The following is a 22,015-nucleotide window of genomic DNA, read 5'->3' as shown; positions in this document are numbered from 1 at the left end:
TGAATTAAGTCTCTGGCACTGAAGATTCAAAACCCAATTCTAATGAACAGACCTTTAAGACAGACACCAGAACCAGAGTCACCAAATTCTGTGTAACCAAGTTGATTGGATTAAGTCACTTGGCACGGGTTCAAATCACAGTTCTAGAGAGCACCTTTAACACAATTGCAGCATAACAATATGAAGTCACTGGCACAGAAGTTCAACACAGTTCAGTTAAGAAACTACCAGCATAAAATTATGAAATCACAATGCAACAACAATTGTAAGTTATAGGCACTAGGAGTTTTAGAGGACAGGGTTTTGCTTTTTTTTTTTTTTTTAGATGATATGAGTGAATAGTTTTATCAGAAAGATTTTAGGACACAGATAACCTCAGTGAATGGGTGTGAGGAGACAAATGTTTCAAGAAATGGTTTGCAAAAGAGAAACATACCACATCTAAAGCCACATATAGAACCAACAGAGCCAGGCAATATTTTAGAAACCACCCCTGTCTTCTAACACATGATTAATACCTTTTGTTTATATCCAGTAGATCAACTACTCACACAAGAAAGGAAGAGAGAAAAGAATCAAAGAAACAATCCTGTAAGAATAGAAGAAATCCCAAAGCAATCAGAAAATGTATATAAGAATATTTCCCAGGCACCTAAGAGGAAAGACACAAGGAATGATCACCAGGAATCAGAAGAGAAAAGAGACCCTGCAGGATACTCACGGGATGGAGTCACAAAGTGTGAGCAAAGTTACAGGGAGCTCAATGACATCCATGTCCACCAGCAACACTTAGCAGAGAGACCCTTCCAGGGGGCAAAACTACCTTCAAGTGCTGAGTGTAATCAATACTTAACTCAGCTTCCAGCGCTGAGAAGACACCAAATGAGCCACATTGGAGAGGAGCAGTATACATGTTCTGAGTGTAAGAAAAAGTTTATTCATCTTTCAAATCTAAAAAGCCACCAGATGGTCCACAAAGGAGAGAAACCATTTATGTGTACTGAGTGTAATAAAAGGTTCACAAAGCTTTCATATGTAAAGTATCACCAAAAGAGCCACACAGGAGAGAAGCCATTTATATGTACTCAGTGTAGTAGAAGCTTCACGCAGCTTTCAGCACTAAAAAGACACCAAATGATCCACTCTGGAGAGAAGCCATTTATATGTATTGAGTGTAATAAAAGTTTCACGTACGTTTCAAATCTAAAAATTCACGAAATGATCCACAAGGCCGAGAAACCATTTATATGTTCTGAATGTAATAAAAGTTTCATTCGGCTTTCAGACCTAAAAAGACACCAAAAGAGCCACACAGGAGAGAAACCATTTACGTGTCCTGAGTGTAATAAAAATTTCCCTTTGCAGTCAACACTAAAAAGACATCAAATGATCCACAATAGGGAAAAACTATTTATATGTTCTGAATGTAATAAAAGTTTCTCCTGTGTTTCGCGCCTAAAATGTCACCAAGTGATCCACACAAGGGAGAAACGATTTATATGTACTGAGTGTAATAAACGGTTTCCTTATTTTTCAGCATTAAAAAGACATCAAATGAGCCACACAGGAGAAAAACCATTTACATGTTCTGAATGTAAAAAAAAGTTCACTCTTCTTTCAAGTCTAAAAAACCACCAAATGGTGATCCACAATGGAGAGAAACCATTTACATGTACTGAGTGCAATAAAAGGTTCTTTTCCTTTTCACGTCTAAAATGTCACCAAATGGTCCACACAGGAGAGAGACCATTTACGTGTTCTGAGTGTGGGAAAAGCTTCACTCAGTCTTCATCACTAAAAAGACATGAAATGATCCACTCTGGAGAGAAGCCATGTATATGTATTGAATGTAATAAAAGTTTTACATATCTTTCAAATTTAAAAATACATGAAATGATCCACAAGGCAGAGAAACCATTTATATGTTCCGAGTGTAATAAAAGTTTCATTCGGCTTTCAGAGCTAAAAAGACACCAAAAGATCCACACAGGAGATAAACCATTTACATGTCCTGAGTGTAATAAAAATTTCCCTTTGCAGTCAACGCTAAAAAGACATCAAATGATCCACACTAGAAAGAAACTATTTATATGTTCTGAATGTAATAAAAGTTTCTCCTGTCTTTCATTCCTAAAATATCACCAGGTGATCCACACAAGAGAGAAACAATTTACATGTCCTGTGTGTAATAAAAGTTTTCTTTATATTTCAGCATTAAAAAGACATCAAATGAGCCACACAGGAGAAAAATCATTTACTTGTGCCGAGTGCAATAAAAGGTTCACACAGCTTTCAAATCTAAAAAGCCACCAAATGACCCACAAGGGAGAGAAACTATTTACATGTGCTGAATGTAATAAATGGTTCACACGGCTTTCAAATCTAAAAAGCCACCAAATGACCCACAAGGGAGAGAAACCATTTACATGTAACTGAGTGTAATAAAACGTTCACAAGGCTTTCACACCTAAAATGTCACCAAATGAGCCACGTGGGAGAGAAACCAATGACTTGTGCAGATTATAATAAAAGTGTTTCTGAGCTTTTGAGATCATATTCCACATACCCTGATTTAGGAGTGAGGTTCTCTCCTGTTATGGAATGCGCAGGACTAGCCTATTTGGATAAATTGCCCATTTACATGTCCTGATTGTAATAAAAGTTTCACAGCTTTCAAAACTTTAAAAAAAAAAACCATAAACCAACTGGAGACAAAAGGGGTAAGGTACTGCAATATAAATTCAGCAATCAGTAGCTGGTGGATTACTGTGCATCTCTTGAGGAAGGAGAATCATATTTCTCCTGAATTCTTGCTAAATATTTTCATGTGATGACCCCCCAATTTTTATCATCTGTAACGAACCTCAGCAGGGCTTTGCTACAATTGAAGTATGTATTGCTTCCCAGATTATTTCAAACAGTTCTTCTAAACGTTAACGAATGGCATATTCATGTGCATGTTTTGACGAGTAAATGTTTAAAAATAAATTTCAAGGTCAAACATGGTTGATTGCTTGGCTCATATGCAGAGTATACCTGGAGGTTATGGTAGTCGTAATATTAGATATACTGCTCATCATAATCTAATTAATGTGTGTTATTTATTTATTTATTTTCTGCATTTATATCCCACATTTTCCCACCTCTTTGCAGGCTCAATGTGGCTTACAAATACCATAGTGGCGATCGCCATTTCCGGAATAAGAAATACAGAAGAATGTTCCAATCAGAGTATATAGAGTACACAGTAAATTAGAATAAAATCGGTAATCAATACATTTCAGGTGCTGAAATCAAGGGTAGTGAAAAGCGTTCAATAATGACAATGTGATAAAGTAACCAAAATAAGAATAATTCAGTGATAACTAATTCTGGTACAGTTCTGATGTCCTGTTTTTTAAGAAGGTCTTTTTGATAAGTCTCTCTGAACAGGTTAGTCTTTAATAGTTTCCGGAAGGCTGCCAAATCGTGTGTTGTTTTTATGGCATTCGGCAGTGCATTCCAACGTTGCGTACAAATGTAGGCGAAACTAGATGCATATATTGATTTAAATTTGAGTCCTCTGCAATTGGGATAATGGAGATTCAAGAAAGTACGTGACGAACGTTTTGTATTCCTTGCTGGTAAATCGACGAGGTCAAACATATATGTCAGGGCCTCACCATGAATAATTTTGTGGACAAGGGTACAGATTTTGAATGTAATTTGATCTTTTAATGGTAGCCAGTGTAATTTTTCTCTGAGGGGTTTGGCACTTTCATATTTGGCCTTTCCAAATACGAGTCTGGCTGCAGTGTTTTGGGCTGTCTGAAGTCTCTTAATGATTTGTGCTTTACTTCCGGCATAAATGGAATTGCAGTAGTCCAAATGGCTTAACACCATTGACTGCACCAGGTTGCGAAAAACCTCCCTTGGGAAGAAAGGTTTAACTCTTTTAAAGTTTCCACATTGCGTGGAACATTTTCTTTGTTACATTTTTTGCTTGGCTTTCTAGGGTAAGATGTCGATCAATTGTGACTCCCAGGAGTTTCAAGGTATCTGAGACAGGAAGAACATGGTTTGGAGTGTTAATATTAGCATAATTGACCTTGTTATATTGCGATGAAAGAATAAGGCATTGAGTCTTATCAGCATTAAGCTTTAGTTGGAATGCATTATTTGGAAGCTGTGATTGATTTTCTTTGTGATTTCTGTTAAATCATTTCTGAACGGGATATATATCGTGACATCATCAGCATAGATGTAAGGATTGAGTATCCCTGAGGCACTCCGCATTCGGGTTTCCATGGAGAAGATGTAATAGAATTTGAAAGCATAGTAACATAGTAGATGACAGCAGAAAAAGACCTGCACGGTCCATCCAGTCTGCCCAACAAGACAACTCATGTGTGCTACTTTTGTGTATACCCTACTTTGATTTGTACCTGTGCTCTTCAGGGCACAGACCGTATAAGTCTGCCCAGCACTATCCCCGCCTCCCACCACCGGCTCTGGCACAGACCGTATAAGTCTGCCCAGCACTATCCCTGCCTCCCAACCTCCAGTCCCGCCTTCCACCACTGGCTCTGGCACAGACCGTATAAGTCTGCCCCGCACTATCCCCGCCTCCCAACCTCCAGCCCCACCTCCCACTACCGGCTCTGCTATCCAATCTCGGTTAATCTCCTGAGGATCCTTTCCTTCTGAACAGGATTCCTTTATGTTTATCCCACGCATGTTTGAATTCTGTTACCGTTTTCCTCTCCACCACCTCCCGCGGGAGGGCATTCCAAGCATCCACCACTCTCTCCGTGAAGAAATACTTCCTGACATTTTTCTTGAGTCTGCCCCCGTTCAATCTCATTTCATGTCCTCTCGTTCTACCGCCTTCGTATCTCCGGAAAAGGTTCGTTTGCGGATTAATACCTTTCAAATATTTGAACGTCTGTATCAAATCACCCCTGTTTCTCCTTTCCTCCAGGGTATACATGTTCAGGTCAGCAAGTCTCTCCTCATACGTCTTGTAACGCAAATCCCATACCATTCTCGTAGCTTTTCTTTGCACCACTTCGATTCTTTTTACATCCTTAGCAAGATACGGCCTTCAAAACTGGAGCATATAGTTTAAGTAGGAGGTGAGGTCTGTTAAAAAACGTTGAGCAGATTTTATTAGGTAACTAGGGCATGGGTCCAATTTGCAATGGGACTTGGTGAATTTGTTAATTAATTGAGTAACTGTATTCTCCATCATTAAGTCCAGGTTTGTCCAGATTCGGTCTGCTGGATATTCGTCGGTGGTTGGATCCAAGCAATTAATGAATTTTTCGTAGTCAGTAGGGTTGAGTGGCAAGGTAGAACATAGTTTAATCATTTTCTCATTGAAGTATGTAGCCAGATCATCTGCTGATGGGGTGTCTGTTTTAGTTGTGATAACCGGTGAAGTGTCAATCAGTTTTTGTACGAGTTGGAATAATTTATGTGTGTCTTTATAATCTGGTCCTATTTTGGATTTAAAGTATTTTGGATTTAAAGTTATATTAACTTCTATCCCCATTTATTAATTCTAGATCTGTTGTTAATAAGACTCATTGAGGGGCCCTTTTATTAAGCCACGTAGGCGCCTACGCGCACCCAGTGAGCGTCAACCGCGTGGCCCAGGCAGTAATTTCATTTTTTACGCATGCAGCGGAAACCGGGCGGTAATCATTTTTCTACGCACGTAGACAATTAGCGCAAGGTTACTGCGTGAGACCTTACCACTAAATCAGTGGGTGGTGGTAAGGTCTCAGCCCCAAAACGGGCGTGCCAATTTTTATTTTGCCGCACGTCCATTTTCGACAAAAATCCTAAAAAGGCCTTTTTTTACAGGCACGCCCAAAACACAGCCCATTTTTCAGTGCACCTTAGTAAAAGGTAAATCAACCAGGTTTCTTTTTTAATCACTGAGACGTGGATACCTTTATTGGAAGATCCGAGACTGAAGGAGTTATGGGTGTAATATCGTTCACCTTCTCAGAACTGATAGGCGAGGTGGAGGAATAACTATTCTGTATAAAAGTTTCTGTACAGTTAAGATTTTAGATTATTGGAGTTCCCATAACTGGAAATTTTAACAGGTAAAATAACCAATGAACCTTGTTTTATTGTTTTTTTATTGTCCATCTGAGAAATAGAACTCAGTCAGAGAAATGGTTTATGATTTCCTGACAAAAAACACATTAGGATATGTTAATAATTTGTTGGTTGGAGATGTCAATTTACATTCAGAGGACGACACTAATTCAACCGTTCATGATTTCACCGACTTCCTGGATTCCTTAGGTTTTATTTGCTCTAGCATTAGTTATTGTCATAAAAAGGGTCATTTACTGGGAATTGTAGCTTTTGTGTTTCACTTTTACAAGATTCTTCTATTTTTATTACATTTGTACCCCGTGCTTTCCCTCTCATGGCAGGCTCAATGCGGCTTTGGAGGGTTAAGTGACTTGCCCAGAGTCACAGGGAGCTGCCTGTGCCTGAAGTGGGAATTGAACTCAGTTCCTCAGGACCAAAGTCCACCACCCTAACCACTAGGCCACTCCTCCACTCCAATCACTGGTACTGTTCTCTCATGGATTCGTGGCTTTCTGAATAGATCTTTTAAGGTTAAGATGCATGGAGGCATGTCTGACTCTTGTATTGTTGTTTGTGGAGTGCCTCAAGGTTCTCACTTCTCCCCTACATTGTTTAATATTTTAGTACAACCGTTGGTACAGTATCTAGAGCAGGGGTGTAGCCAGACCTAGCGGTGGGGGGGGGGCACATTTTGGTCTGCCGCCTTGCCACCTCCCGCTGTCCTGCCACTCCCCACCCACTGCCGCAGAAGATACCGTGGCTGGCAGGGGTCCCCAACCCCCGCCAGCTGAAGTGTTGTCCAGCGCCAGTCTCTGGTGCCGCTGCATTGCCTGCCCTGCGCTGTCTTCCTGTCACATCCTGCATCCTCCTTTTAGTGAGTGGGTGGGGAACGGCAAGGCGGCAGACCAAAATGTGCCCCCCACCTTGGGCTCTAGACAACGCTTCAGCTGGCAGGGACTGGGGACCCCCACCAACAAAACCAGGGGCCCACAGGAAATTTGGGGGTCCCAGGCCCCCATGGCTCTATGTAGCTACGCCACTGATGTAGAGATGTACAAGGCCCAGTGTTTTATTTATGCAGATGACATCACTTTTACTAGCTTTTATTTTGGGCAACGTGGATCAAGAATCTTATCATTAATTGAATCATGGGTTCTCTCATATAGACTAAAATTGAATAAAGGGAAAACAACATTTTTGTAGGTGGGCTTACCAACCTTTTTGAGAAATAATCTTGTCATTAACGTTGGACAGTCTTAAGTTGAAATCGCTTTTCAAATGTCTGAAGAAATAAACCACTTCAATCTGAAACCAATCACAACTAATATTTCCTCAAGAAAAGAGATAATATGATTATTCAGTTTATTAATTGAAAACATTTTGAGAAAATAAAAAATTAAAAAATCAAAAAAATAAAAACTTTGGGGAAAAAGAAATCTTCGTAGTTAAGATACAATTTATAATAAATTTACACAGTAGAAAAAGCACGGATTAGTTGTGATTGGTTTTAAGTTGAAATTGGACAGTGTCACTAGAATTTTGGGTATTGAGGTAAATAGCTGTCCTTCAGTGGTCAGGTGAATAAAATCTTTTTCACTTCTTAAGAAATTAAGGGGCCTTTTTACCAAGTCAGGCCACTTTTTACTGCAGCCGTAAAAACCTGTTTTTTTAAATGGAGGCAGTAAATGATCGTCACCACGTGCCATTGACTGATTACTGCCAGGTGCGTCTACACCGTAGCCCAGCACTAGAAATAGAAAAATATTTTCTGGCACGTGGAATGGCGCGTGGCAAAACACTGCTGGGTGCCTGGGCACCCCCGGCAGTAGCCCAACCACCCTTTATTACAAGGGCTCCTAATGGTTTTTTACAAGAAATAAGCAATGGATTTTTCCCAACTCCATCTTAATAATGGCTTATGGACTTTTCTTTTAGGAAGCCATCCGAACCTTTTTTTAATCCCCGCTAAGCTAACTGCTTTTACTACATTCTCTGGCAACGAATTCCAGAGTATAATTACACGTTGAGTGAAGAAATATTTTGTTTTAAATTTACTTCTTTGTAGCTTCATTGCAACTTTGTTTATTGTAGTTCAATAAACATTGGCTGTCCTGAGGCCTTGAAGACTAAACTGCAAAGAGAGCAGTTGATAAATATGAGCCTATCATGGCTCTTTTATTGCACTTACATTGGCTGCCTATAGAGGCCAGACTACAGTTCAAGGTATCCATGTTGGTCTTTAAGGGGCCCTTTTACTAAGCTGCGTAAGCGTCTACATGCGCCAAAATAGATTTACCACATGGCTATTGCGGTAATTTCATTTTTGCCGCGCAGCCAAAAATGAATTTTTTTTTCTGCCGTGTGTATCGGATGCACGCCAAGTGGCATTTAGCGCATGTACAGTGGTGGAAATAAGTATTTGATCCCTTGCTGATTTTGTAAGTTTGCCCACTGACAAAGACATGAGCAGCCCATAATTGAAGGGTAGGTTATTGGTAACAGTGAGAGATAGCACATCACAAATTAAATCCGGAAAATCACATTGTGGAAAGTATATGAATTTATTTGCATTCTGCAGAGGGAAATAAGTATTTGATCCCCCACCAACCAGTAAGAGATCTGGCCCCTACAGACCAGGTAGATGCTCCAAATCAACTCGTTACCTGCATGACAGACAGCTGTCGGCAATGGTCACCTGTATGAAAGACACCTGTCCACAGACTCAGTGAATCAGTCAGACTCTAACCTCTACAAAATGGCCAAGAGCAAGGAGCTGTCTAAGGATGTCAGGGACAAGATCATACACCTGCACAAGGCTGGAATGGGCTACAAAACCATCAGTAAGACGCTGGGCGAGAAGGAGACAACTGTTGGTGCCATAGTAAGAAAATGGAAGAAGTACAAAATGACTGTCAATCGACAAAGATCTGGGGCTCCACGCAAAATCTCACCTCGTGGGGTATCCTTGATCATGAGGAAGGTTAGAAATCAGCCTACAACTACAAGGGGGGAACTTGTCAATGATCTCAAGGCAGCTGGGACCACTGTCACCACGAAAACCATTGGTAACACATTACGACATAACGGATTGCAATCCTGCAGTGCCCGCAAGGTCCCCCTGCTCCGGAAGGCACATGTGACGGCCCGTCTGAAGTTTGCCAGTGAACACCTGGATGATGCCGAGAGTGATTGGGAGAAGGTGCTGTGGTCAGATGAGACAAAAATTGAGCTCTTTGGCATGAACTCAACTCGCCGTGTTTGGAGGAAGAGAAATGCTGCCTATGACCCAAAGAACACCGTCCCCACTGTCAAGCATGGAGGTGGAAATGTTATGTTTTGGGGGTGTTTCTCTGCTAAGGGCACAGGACTACTTCACCGCATCAATGGGAGAATGGATGGGGCCATGTACCGTACAATTCTGAGTGACAACCTCCTTCCCTCCGCCAGGGCCTTAAAAATGGGCCGTGGCTGGGTCTTCCAGCACGACAATGACCCAAAACATACAGCCAAGGCAACAAAGGAGTGGCTCAGGAAGAAGCACATTAGGGTCATGGAGTGGCCTAGCCAGTCACCAGACCTTAATCCCATTGAAAACTTATGGAGGGAGCTGAAGCTGCGAGTTGCCAAGCAACAGCCCAGAACTCTTAATGATTTAGAGATGATCTGCAAAGAGGAGTGGACCAAAATTCCTCCTGACATGTGTGCAAACCTCATCATCAACTACAGAAGACGTCTGACCGCTGTGCTTGCCAACAAGGGTTTTGCCACCAAGTATTAGGTCTTGTTTGCCAGAGGGATTAAATACTTACTTCCCTCTGCAGAATGCAAATAAATTCATATACTTTCTACAATGTGATTTTCCGGATTTAATTTGTGATGTGCTATCTCTCACTGTTACCAATAACCTACCCTTCAATTATGGGCTGCTCATGTCTTTGTCAGTGGGCAAACTTACAAAATCAGCAAGGGATCAAATACTTATTTCCACCACTGTAGGTCATTACCGCCCGGTTACCTGTGTGAGACTTTACTGCTAGGTCAATGGCTGGCGGTAAGGTTTCAGACCCAAAATGGACGCGCGGCAATTTTCACTTTGCCGCTCTTCCATTTTCAGTAAAATATTTTTTAAAAGACCTTTTTTTACAGGTGCACTGAAAAGTGATTCTGCGTGTGCCCAAAACCTGCACCTACACTACCGCAGGCCATTTTTCAGCGCATCTTAATAAAAGGACCCCTAAGGCTTTTCATGGGAAGATGCTCTCAGGTTTGATCATTTTGAATGGAGACCTCTTTAGACCTATGGGAAATGATAATTTCTTAGGTTTCCCTTCAGTTCAGAATATTAATGCCTGACAGTTGCTTAAGGTCTTTCTACCATATCAAGGAACTTCCCTCCGACTAAAAAATAATTATTGTCAGTTCATAAAGCTGCTGAAGATGTTTCTTTTTAGAAAGTATTTTTAGGAGTTTAAATTAATGTCTTGTTTCATTTGCGTGAGTTTGACTTGGGCTTATCTGATGTATTGTACATCTCTGGAAAATGCTTCAGATGTTCTGTTGTTACCCGCATAGAACATGGAGATTATTGCGGGATGTTTGACTGTAATGAAGCTGTCATAGAGGCTGGTTTGTACTGTTCTTTGGAGGGTGGGAGGAGATCAGTGACCACTGGGGGGTTAAGAGGGGGTTATGCCTTAACCCCTCCAGTGGCCATTTGGAGAAACGTTTTGTGACTCTAGTCATTATTAAAACAAATCTAGCCCAAAATGTCCAGGTTTAGCCTTGGACATTTTAGCTTTGTTCCATTACGGCAGAAAAACATCCGAGTGATAGGAATGTCCATATCCCGCCTGCAACATGCACCCCCCCCCCCCCCTTGTGACGTGGATGCACTGCAGCTGAACTGCATAGAAAAATGTCTAAAAACGTGTTTTCAAAACAGTGGTTTTGACGTTTTTGCAAGAAAAACGTCCATCTCCCACTTTATGCCAAATTTTTGGACGTTTTTCTCTTTTGAAAATGAGCCCTTTAAACTCCTAGCACTTTCCGCTACTATCTTCAAAGTGGCTGGACCAAAATTTTGGAATAGCTTATCTTTGGAACTAAGGAAAATTGACTCATTGATGATGTGCAGAAAACTTTTAAAAACAGACCTGTTTTCTAAGTCATTTGGTGACATGTACAGTCAAAGAAACAAATAGTTAACATGACCTTTTTAGGGTCTGAATTGCCTGACCTTATGTTTGATGTTGATTTTTTTTTTAATTGAAACTCATTGAAATTTTAAATTGTATTGTCAGTATTGTTTTGGTGGGTCTTTTTTTAATTGTGAATGTTGATTTGTGATCCACCTAAAATTTAGGACACTGTGTAATAACCATGTTTTAAAATAAATAAAATATACAGAAAGCACAAGGGGGCACATCTCTTCCTTTGGAGAAACGTCCTGTAACCTGAAAGAGAAATTCCTCTTATCATGGACTCACAGGTCACTGTTTTGCAAAATCATGAATCATGTTGGTTCCATTGAAGCTGTTGGGCATAGGTTGGTAACTGATAACTTCTTTATTAAAAGCAAATGACTAAATTAAAAATAATTGTTCAAAGATTTTTAAATGTCTTGGTTAAGAATTTATGTAACTAAGGGGCCCTTTTACTAAGCCACGTAGGTGCCTACGTACGTCGAATGTGCACCAAATTGGAGTTACCGCCCGGTTACCGCGTGGCCCAATTTTGGGGCGCATCTGAAAAATGTTTTGACAATTGTCACACGTAGGTCATCACCGCCCAGATTCTTTACCGCTAGGTCAATGGCCGGTGGCAAGGTCTCAGACCCAAAATGGACGTGCGGCAATTTTGATTTTGCCGCACGTCCATTTTTGGCAAAACAAAAAGAGGCCTTTTTTACAGGCGTGCTAAAAAATGGATCGGCGCGCACCCAAAACCCACACCTATACTTCCGCAAGCCATTTTGCAACACGCCTTTGTAAAAGGACCCCTTACTGTTAAAGCCAATGAAAAGCTTATAAATCCATCAAAAAAGAGAACGATTGCAAAGCTGCCCATAAAGGGGAGATGTTATCAGAGTGCTTTTACTGCCCCTTGATTTACCCTGGAAGTCAGGAACCTCTAGTGTCTGTTACCACAGCAGGCTGCTGACTCCTGTGGTAAAGAACTTTTGTATGAATGGTTTAAATGACCAAAGTAATCAAGAAATCCTTGAAACTCTACAAAATCAGAGATCAGGCCACCCAGAGTCTGTATCAGCGAGGAACGGCAGCAAAATTAGATGTCAAACGGCGATGATTCCAAAATGAAAATAGGAAACCAAGAAACTGCAGCTGGCTCTTTAAGGTGAGTGGACTTAAGAGGTTCCTGTACAAACGAGTCGTGTCATGTACTGCTTTTGTCATGTTCAATAAACACGACATGGATATGAAATGTATAGCATTTTTATGTAGTGGGATGTATTATAAAATAACAACCTAAAACTTCTAGAGGACACACAGAATGATAAGGTGTTACCCGTGCTGAAAAATGGTGACGTTGGCAGATCCACCTCACGAACTGTCCGCAAGAAAGAGTATTTCGTGAATGCCCCCGGAGGCAGAGCCCCCAACGTGAGAAGTATCTGTGTAAAGTGCACCTCCGGAAACAGCTTTGTTTGTAGCGATGTCAAATTAAAATATTGTGTACCTCAAAACCAGGCCACCGTAAGACGCTTTATGTTTAATAAATGTGAGCTACAACAGCGAAGATGACTCAAGGATAGACAGATTGTCACGTTTCCTGGCTGTTCTGAGCTGGGCACTGGTGGCCATCTTGGATTCAGGTTTATTTAGGGTTTGGCGGCCATCTTGGAGAGGGCTGTTAGGCTAGGGCAGCCATCTTGGAGGTGGCAGCTGCAGGAAGGAAGCCCTTATTTGGTCGCAGGGTGTTCCTGATGGGGGCTGCCATCTTGTTTTCAGCTGTGCCTGGTTGAGCCTGATTCCTTCCTATTTAAGGCTCTGCCCTCAGTCTATCAGTGCTTCGGGTTCTACTCGGTTCGCTGACTAGTAGCAGTGCTTTGGATCTACTTCTGACGGATACCTGGTTCTGACCTTTGCCTGTTCCTGGACCTGCTTTTGACCGCTGCCTGGTACTGACCACTGCCTGTTCCTGGACCTGCTTTTGATTGCTGCCTGGTGTTGACCTGTTGCCTAGCTCTGGTTTGCTGTGACCTGCTGCTTGGTCTAACCCTGTGGACTTTGTGCTGGACTTTGTTCTCTCTGTTGCTGGCTGCCCGAACTCAGGGGCTCAACTCCTGGGGAACGGCGGGAGGCATAGAGAGGACTCAGGGTTTTGGCCGACAGCCCGGTGAGAGTTTCCTTCATCGTGTTCAAGGGCTCACCTCTCCGTGGAGATACATTACACAGATGATGCTTCAGTGGGTCAAAAGTGTTTATTATATCCCAAATGAGACTCGACGCAGCATTTCCGCATGCGATATAGAAGCTCATGTGAGCTTTTTGTCCACTTTCACACACGTAGCGCTTGTAGTTTTTCTTCCCATACCCACTATAGATATCATTTTAAAGTGGATTTTCCGGTGCAATTTAAGAGACTCCTGATGCAGGCTTTGTTAGCCGAAACACAGCTGTGTCGAGTCTCATTTGGGATATAATAAACACTTTGACCCATTGAAGCATCATCTGTCTATCCTTGAGTCATCTTCGCTGCTGTAGCTCACATTCCCTTCTCTGCGAGGATTTGCTGCTTCTGTGTATACATCAATTATGTTTAACAAACCCATGCCCTCATGCTCTCTCAGCGTATGGACTACCTGAAGAGGTCATCTGAGCCTTTTCCCCAGCCATAAATACGATTGAATGATTTGCTGTAATTCCTTCTCTTCCCGACCATACAGGTATAGTGGCAAGAGCTGAAATGTATAAAACCAACGGGGTGCTTGGATCACGATAAATAGGTGGATTCTACCCTATGAAGAGAGGGGATAGGAACGCCAAAGGCATAGCTTTACCTTAGTATCCTCCAATAAAGGTATTAAATTCCTACTATACAGAGTAGATAAATCCTGTGGCACCTCCACCCCCAAATATTTTATTGAAATGGGAAGTCTCCAATCCATGAAGTATGTACTGTGGGCAAAACGGGGAGAGCCTTGAATTTCTGCAAATTCAACGTAAATCCAGAACAGTTTCTGAACTCCCTTATTGTGCTCAGCAAGTGCAGAAGAGACTGCTGGGGATACGTCAAAAATATGAGGCGATCGTCCGCATATGCTAAGGCTTTCACAGTATGCCCCTGAGCTGCCTGGGCTGTAATTTGTGGCTTATCGTTAATTACCCTAAGTAACGGTTCTAGGGACAGCACAAACAATAAGGGGGAGAGAGGGCAGCCCTGCCGAGTACCCTGTAATATGCCTGGTTTTGCAAAGCTGCTGAGCTTATTTACTGTATTTATTAGGATTTATTTACCACCTTTTTGAAGGAATTCACTCAAGGCGGTGTACAGAGCAGTAAAAATATTCAAAAACAATACAAAGTATGGCATGGTATACTATTTACAGCTAGTAAAAAAGGCCCGTTTCTGAGACCAATGAAACGGGCGCTAGCAAGGTTTTCAGCGGAGTGTGTATGTTTGTCAGAGTGTGTGTGAGAGTGACTGTGTGAGAGAGAGAGACGGAGTGAATGTGCGAGTGTGGGTGTGTATGATATAGTTTGAGGCTATCTGTGTGAGAGTGTGCGGCAGGGCCCCCCCCCTCCGTCAAGGTGTTTTGGAAAAGAAGCAGGAGATCCCAAGGGGTCACGTTGTGACGCGAGGGCGGGGCAGACACTCTTGGAGAAGAAGCGATCTACACCATGACACATTTAGAATGTTGGGAAACTTGAGGCTTCATTAGAAGGTTGGAGGTGTGTTTTATATAGAGAGATGTCAACACAATACGTAATAGAACATTATAACTGATAGTGAAGGGTAAAGCAAAGATGGAACATATAAATAGGTAAGAGAATAAGAAGAGTTAGGAAGCAAGGTGACTGTTTTAAAAGAAAGTTGCACATGAGGTCAGAGAGATGGTTAAATATTATCTCAGCTAGGGTAGGAGTGGATAAACATGTCCCGCTGCAGTATGTGCAGCCCGAGTCACTCCTTGTGTGTGTGAGTGAGACTAACAAGTTAGTTACTTCTTCCATCAAAGGCCTGGTTGAAGAGCCAAGCTTTCACCTGCTTCCTGAAGTAGAAATAGTCATATGTTAAGCGAAGCCTTTCAGGCAGTGGTTACGTTGTTTGGCAGCTTCCAGCCATCTGTGGCTGCAATTGGTGAAATGTATTTATTTATTACATTTGTGTAACCCCAAGGGGTTAAGGTTTACCTGGGCAGGGTGAAGGAGCTGAGCAGGAGGCTCCTGCCCAGAGTAAAAGGGAATATTTACAGGCTCCAGGGATAAAAAGGTACCAATGTATGTATTTGTTTTAAAAGCTGTTTGGATATATTTGCTTAAATCTTGTTTTATATTAATGTAAAAATGCTGTGTGTATGTTTTGAGCAGGGGCGTATCTGGACTCTGGCAGTAGGGGGGGCCAGGGCCAGAGGGAGGGGGCACATTTAGCCCCCCCCCCCCAGCACCACCAACCCCCCCCCCGCCATTGCCAGAGCCCCCCCCTGCCACCAACGACTCTCTCCACCTCCTCTCCCGCCGCCAACCCTCCCCCGCTGACGTTGTTTACCTTTGCTGGCGGGGGGACCCCAACCCCCGCCAGCCGAGGTCCGCTTCCGCCTGCTTTTAAAAATAATTCTTCAGCTGGCGGGGGACCCCAACCCCCGCCAGCCGCCGAGGTCTTCAAAGTTCTTGTTCGTCGTCCTCCGTGGCCATGCTGTACGCTGCTGATTCGGAGTCTGTCTGACGTCGCACCACGTTGTACGCACGTACAACGTGGTGCGACGTCAGACAGACTCCGAATCAACAGGGTACAGCATGGCCACGGAGGACGACGAACAAGAACTTTGAAGACCTCGGCGGCTGGCGGGGGTTGGGGTCCCCCGCCAGCAAAGGTAAACAACAACATTAGTGGGGGTGGGTTGGCGGCGGGAGGGGGGCCAGGGCGAAATCTGCGGGGGCCCAGGCCCCTGTGGCCCCACGCAGATACGCCCCTGGTTTTGAGACTTAGAGTGTCTGAGACTCGTGCTTAGAGCTTGAGCTCAAGGCAATGATGTCAGTAAGTTCTGAAAGTTACTGTTAGGCAGTTGGGAGGTGAGTTGGACAGTGAGCTGACCTGTGTTAATGTCCTGAGCTCAGCTGTCACAGAGAAAAATCCGTTTAGACGGATTTTGAGAGGTGTTAGAGTGTGTGTAGTGAGTGCTAAGTTTAATGACTTAGTTTGAACAGCCTTCCGCGTTTCTTAAGGCTTTGGTAGGGGAGACAGGCGGCTGTTGAGTTTGCTGTGACTGTATGAAGCAAGTAGTTTATTAAACAGAATAAAAAGACTGATGTCTTATTGGGAAAAAAAATCCTCCAGCGTTTTAAGTGAAGACACTGGCAGGGGTGTCTCTAAAGTACTATTAAACAGACAGGATATCTGAGGAGTTCTAAAAAGAGAACTGCCCTAGATTGTAAGCTCTGTGGAGCAGGGACTGTCTCTTCATGTTCAAGTGTACAGCGCTGCGTACGTCTAGTAGCGCTATAGAAATGATAAGTAGTAGTAGAGTTATTAATTACAGAATTAATTGTAACTATATTTAAATGCAGTTCACTGTTTTTGGATTTCCATATAAGAAATACTGAGAGCTATTGTAATTCCTGAAGATGGTTACATTCTCAGTAGGTTAAAGTATAAAGGAATTTAACACACACTCTTTGGAAAATAATTAAAAGTGGGAGGGAAATAGAACAGGGTTCAAGAATTATCCATTTTTTTTTATTGGGTGAGTTAGAACAGGGATTTATTAAAGTTTACAGTTTTTTTTAACTCAGGATATTGCTGGGCAGACTTATACGGTCTGTCCCAGAGCCGGTGCTTGGGAGACGGGGATAGTGCTGGGCAGACTTATACGGTCTGTGCCGGGGCTGGTGGTTTGGAGGCGGGGAAAATGCTGGGCAGACTTATACGGTCTGTGCCAGAGCTGGTGGTGGGAGGCGGAGCTGGTGGTTGGGAGGCGGGGATAGTGCTGGGCAGACTTGTAAGGTCTGTGCCCTGAAGAGGACAGGTACAAATCAAGGTAGGGTATACACAAAAAGTAGCACATATGAGTTTATCTTGTTGGGCAGACTGGATGGACCGTGCAGGTCTTTTTCTGCCGTCATCTACTATGTTACTATGTTATTTATTAGATAGATTCTAGGGTTATTGAGTTTTTTTTAGCTCAGTGTAGTAGGGTTCCTGGTTCCAGAGGTTCGGTTTCCTGACTCCTGACTTCTGAGTTCAACTAATCGCCTAATGTCTAATGGTACCCAACATACAAGAAAGGTGAAGAAAATAAGTTAACAAGAAAGCTGGGAAGAAGTATCCTTTAAAGCAACAATAAAAGCAATTTAAGGAATCCTACAGAGACTGGTTAGGGAGAGAGAAATAAAAACGTTTACTTATACTTACCTGGTGTTTACCTGAAGAAGAACCTACAAGGGGGAAAATAAAATAAACAAAGAATCAATTTCTACAAGCTAAAGTAATTTTAAAATCTCAGTTTAAATATAAGTGGTGATTAAATTTCACATCATACTTATCTGACAAGTTGGTTTGGAGCTCCTTTTGTTTAAGAATAGTGATAACCTGAAAGGGAATTAAACATATAGTTTAATGTGTCTAGAAAGTTATGTTAAGAGAAAAATCTATACACTGTGGTAAAATAAATTTTATTTTTAAACTCATTTACTTGTCTGAATTTCTTAACTTTAGAATTAATTTTCCCCTTCCAATTTAGAATTGAGAAGGAGTGGTTAGTGTTTAATATTTTAACCTAATTCCCTCGTTCTGATAAAGTATACTTGGGGTAATTTCTGGGGTATGGTAGGGTATACTTCTATCCTTGAGGGTGGGTTTACATTTGTATCCCGCATTATCCCACCAATTGGTAGGTTCAATGGGGCTTACATGGAAGAGTGGGAAGGTACAATGGGGTGCTTACAAGATAAGGAGTGGGTTGACAGTTGTCGGCTGGGGTTCGGAAATCGATAGGTATAGCAAGAGATTCTAGAGGTCTCTCATGGAAGTAGTAGGTTGGGTGGCCCCTTTAGGGATCCTCCTCCGTATCTCGCTGTCTCCACCAGGTGCCATGGATCACCCACTTAGGAACTGTGTGTTGACTTTTCCTAATACTAAGCAACAATGGGAGGCTCTGAGTGAACGGTTTGAGCACATCGCAGGGCTACCGCATGTGATGGGAGCAACAGATTGCGCACGTTTTCCTACTGTTTTGTGGGAGTTAGCGGGATACAAGAAGCATATTTTTGGCGATTAAGATTAGCATTTGGATGTAATTCTTCCTGAGGCAGCGAGCTCCAGCGAAACAAAGCGCTCTTGTTGGCGGGGTGGTGGTATGCTTTAAAGCTTTTAGGAGTCATTAGAAGAAGAAGATACCGGTGATGGATTTTGAATATCTACACCTAAACTCTGGAATTCATTGCCAGAGAATGTGGAAAAGGTGGTTAGCTTAGCAGGGTTTTAAAAAAAGGTCTGCCCGACTTCCTAAAGGAAAAGTCCATAGACCATTATTCAATTGACTTGGGGGAAATCCACTGCTTATTTCTGGGATAAGCAGCATAAAATGTATTGAACGTTTTGGGGATCTTGCCCCAGGTATTTGTGACCTGCGTTGGCCACTGTTGGAAACAGCATGCTGGGCTTGATGGACCTTTAGTCTGCCCCAGTGTGGCAATGCTTATGTACCGTTCTCATATTAGTTAAGTACTTATTGGTGCACCATTCCCTATTAAACTTTCTATGCATGCCTAAGTTGCCATAAACGTCATTTGAATTAATTGAAGCATCTTCTCTCAACGATGCAGTATTTTAAAGAGGTTTAAGGGGATTTTTTTTGAACCAAAGCTTTTTCAATCCCTAGTAGGACCTTTTTTGCTTTGTTTTTTTTTTTTTCTATCCCTTTAATTACTATAGGAGCCAATGATATGACCTTGCTCCACCTGCAGTTGCAGTGTACCTGGTAACGGTACAGCATTTCAAAATTGAATGGCCTTACTGGGAAGCTTTGAGGTTTCTTTTGTTTATTGACTAAAACGCTCTTGATGTAACGGTGAAAGACTATAAGCTTATTATACAGACTGGTGTTGATTTGTAGCATTGACAACAGTCCAGTTTGTTTTCCCATAGTGTATATTTTTGAGATTACATTTTACTGGGCAGACTTATACGGTCTGTGCCAGAGCCGGTGGTGGGAGGCGGGGCTGGTGGTTGGGGGGCGGGGATAGTGCTGGGCAGACTTATATGGTCTGTGCCAGAGCCGGTGGTGGGAGGCGGGGATAGTGCTGGGCAGACTTATACGGTCTGTGCCCTGAAAAAGACAGGTACAAATCAAGGTAAGGTATACACAAAAAATGGCACAAGTGAGTTTATCTTGTTGGGCAGACTGGATGGACCGTGCAGGTCTTTTTCTGCCGGCATCTACTATGTTACTATACCACCCAGTGACAGGGAAATGATATATCGGAACCATAAGCACTTCAATTCCCTGAATGTGCAGGTGGTTTGTGATGCAAACATGCAAATCCTGATATGGCAGCCAGGTACCTAGGGTCCACCCACGATTCCTAAATCCTGCATCACTCTGCTTTTGCATCACTCAGCAATTTGAGGAGGGCAGGCTAATAGGTAAGCTGAATGGTGAAGCTTTCAAAACACGTAGTACTGCTCCGATATACGTACTCAGTGTGTCATGCCTATCTTTTTATTCTCCCAGATAATAGTGTCTGTGACAGCTGTGAAACTCTGAGTGCCACTCTCCTGAGTATATGTTTGTAATGCTAAGAAAACAGGATGGAGTCGGTCCAGAGGGCAGCTACAAAATTGGTAAGCGGTCTCCGTCATAAAATGTATAAGGAAAGGCTCATGAACCTCAACACTGGGAGAGAGGGGATATAATAGATACATTTAAATACCTCAGTGGCGTACTGGAGGAAAGCCTTTTTCAAATGAAGGAAAACATTGGAATGAGAGGGCATAGGATGAAATTAAGAGGAAACAGGCTTAGGAGGAATCTAAGAAAATATTCTTTCACGGAAAGGGTGGTGGATTCAGTGGAGGTCGTGGAGACAAAGACTGTCAGAATTTTAAAAAGCATGGGACAGGCACATAGGATCCCTTAGGAAAAGGAGGAGTTAGTGGTTACTGAGGATGCGCAGACTGAATGAACCATTTGGCCCTTATCTGCCATCATGTTTCTATGTCACGGCACTCATTTTAAATGGTGGAGACTTTTGTAGGTCAGGAGGTTATTATACTATTAAACCACTTATCCAGGAATAGATCACACATATCCCACACTGCAGTGTGAGGTATCTGAGCTTAGCATGCAACCCCACCCCCCAAAAAAACAAAAAACAAACAAACCCCAGCTTAGATCTGCTTCCATTGCTCTCTCAGTGTCAATTGTATAATCATGTATGATCTTGACCGTGGTGGCATGATGTCGGCAGGCTAAGGGATATAGATTTACAGGGGACTTCCTTGACAAAGCATCTAGCGAAACACGTGCCGTGTCAGAACAAGAGCGCCCCGTAACAAACAAAAAAATTTCTTCTTTGAGATTTTATTTTATTACATTTGTACCCTGTGCTTTCCCACTCATGGCAGGTTCAATGCGGCTTACATGGGGCAATGGAGGGTTAAGTGACTTGCCCAGAGTCACAAGGAGCTGCCTGTGCCTGAAGTGGGAATCGAACTCAGTTCCCCAGGACCAAAGTCCACCACTCTAACCACTCCTCCACTGTTGCTACTATTTGAGATTCTACATGGAATATTGCAATTCCACTAGAAGTCGGCCCTTGCAGATCACCAATGTGGCCGCGCAGGCTTCTGCTTGTCTGACGTCCTGCACCTACGTGCAGGACATCAGACTCACAGAAACAGAAGCCTGCACAGCCTTCTACATGGAATGTTGCTAGTGGAATAGCATCATTCCATGTAGAATCTCCAATAGTAGCAACATTCCATGTAGAATCTCCAATAGTATCTTTTATTTTTGTTACATTTGTACCCCATGCTTTCCCACTCATGGTAGGCTCAATGCGGCTTACATGGGGCAATGGAGGGTTAAGTGACTTGCCCAGAGTCACAAGGTGCTGCCTGTGCCTGAAGCAGGAATCGAACTCAGTTCCCCAGGACCAAAGTCCACCACCCTAACCACTAGGCCACTCCTCCACTGTTGCTACTATTTGAGATTCTACATGGAATGTTGCTATTCCACTAGAGGTCGGCCCTTGCAGATCACGTGTAGGACGTCAGACTCACAGAAACAGAAGCCTGCGCAGCCTTCTACATGGAATGTTGCTAGTGGAATAGCAACATTCCATGTAGAATCTCCAATAGTATCAACATTCCATGCAGAATCTCAAATAGTATCAACATTCCATGCAGAATCTCCAATAGTAGCAACATTCCATGTAGAATCTCCAATAGTAGCAACATTCCACGTAGAATCTCCAATAGTATCTATTTTATTTTTGTTACATTTGTACCCCGCGCTTTCCCACTCATGGCAGGCTCAATGTGGCTTACATGGGGCAATGGAGGGTTAAGTGACTTGCCCAGAGTCACAAGGAGCTGCCTGTGCCTGAAGTGGAAATCGAACTCAGTTCCACCACCCTCCACTCCAGAGGGATTAGATGTAAGATTTAAAGTCAAAAATAAGATAATCCGTTTGAGGGAGGTGGAGGGCATTGAGCCGATGACGATAGGAGTACATAAGTCT

The 22,015-nt window shown here is 42.7% G+C and overlaps 2 protein-coding genes across 3 annotated transcripts in view; both read left to right on the top strand.

Annotated features, from left to right (window-relative positions):
- LOC115463356 (oocyte zinc finger protein XlCOF6-like) overlaps positions 1–3,001 on the top strand; it is a 47,221-nt gene extending 44,220 nt beyond the window's left edge. Inside the window, exon 4 of the mRNA XM_030193780.1 lies at positions 536–3,001. Within this exon, the coding sequence (XP_030049640.1) occupies positions 536–2,436 (1,901 nt within the window). The 3' untranslated portion in view covers positions 2,437–3,001. The remainder of the gene's footprint in view (positions 1–535) is intronic.
- Positions 1–22,015, top strand: part of LOC115463370 (gastrula zinc finger protein XlCGF26.1-like) — a 952,960-nt gene that overhangs the window by 809,675 nt on the left and 121,270 nt on the right. The window lies entirely within an intron of this gene.

This window comes from Microcaecilia unicolor, chromosome 1 (genome assembly GCF_901765095.1).
Source record: "Microcaecilia unicolor chromosome 1, aMicUni1.1, whole genome shotgun sequence".
NCBI lineage: Eukaryota > Metazoa > Chordata > Amphibia > Gymnophiona > Siphonopidae > Microcaecilia > Microcaecilia unicolor.
This window is presented reverse-complemented; position numbering and strand designations above follow the sequence as displayed.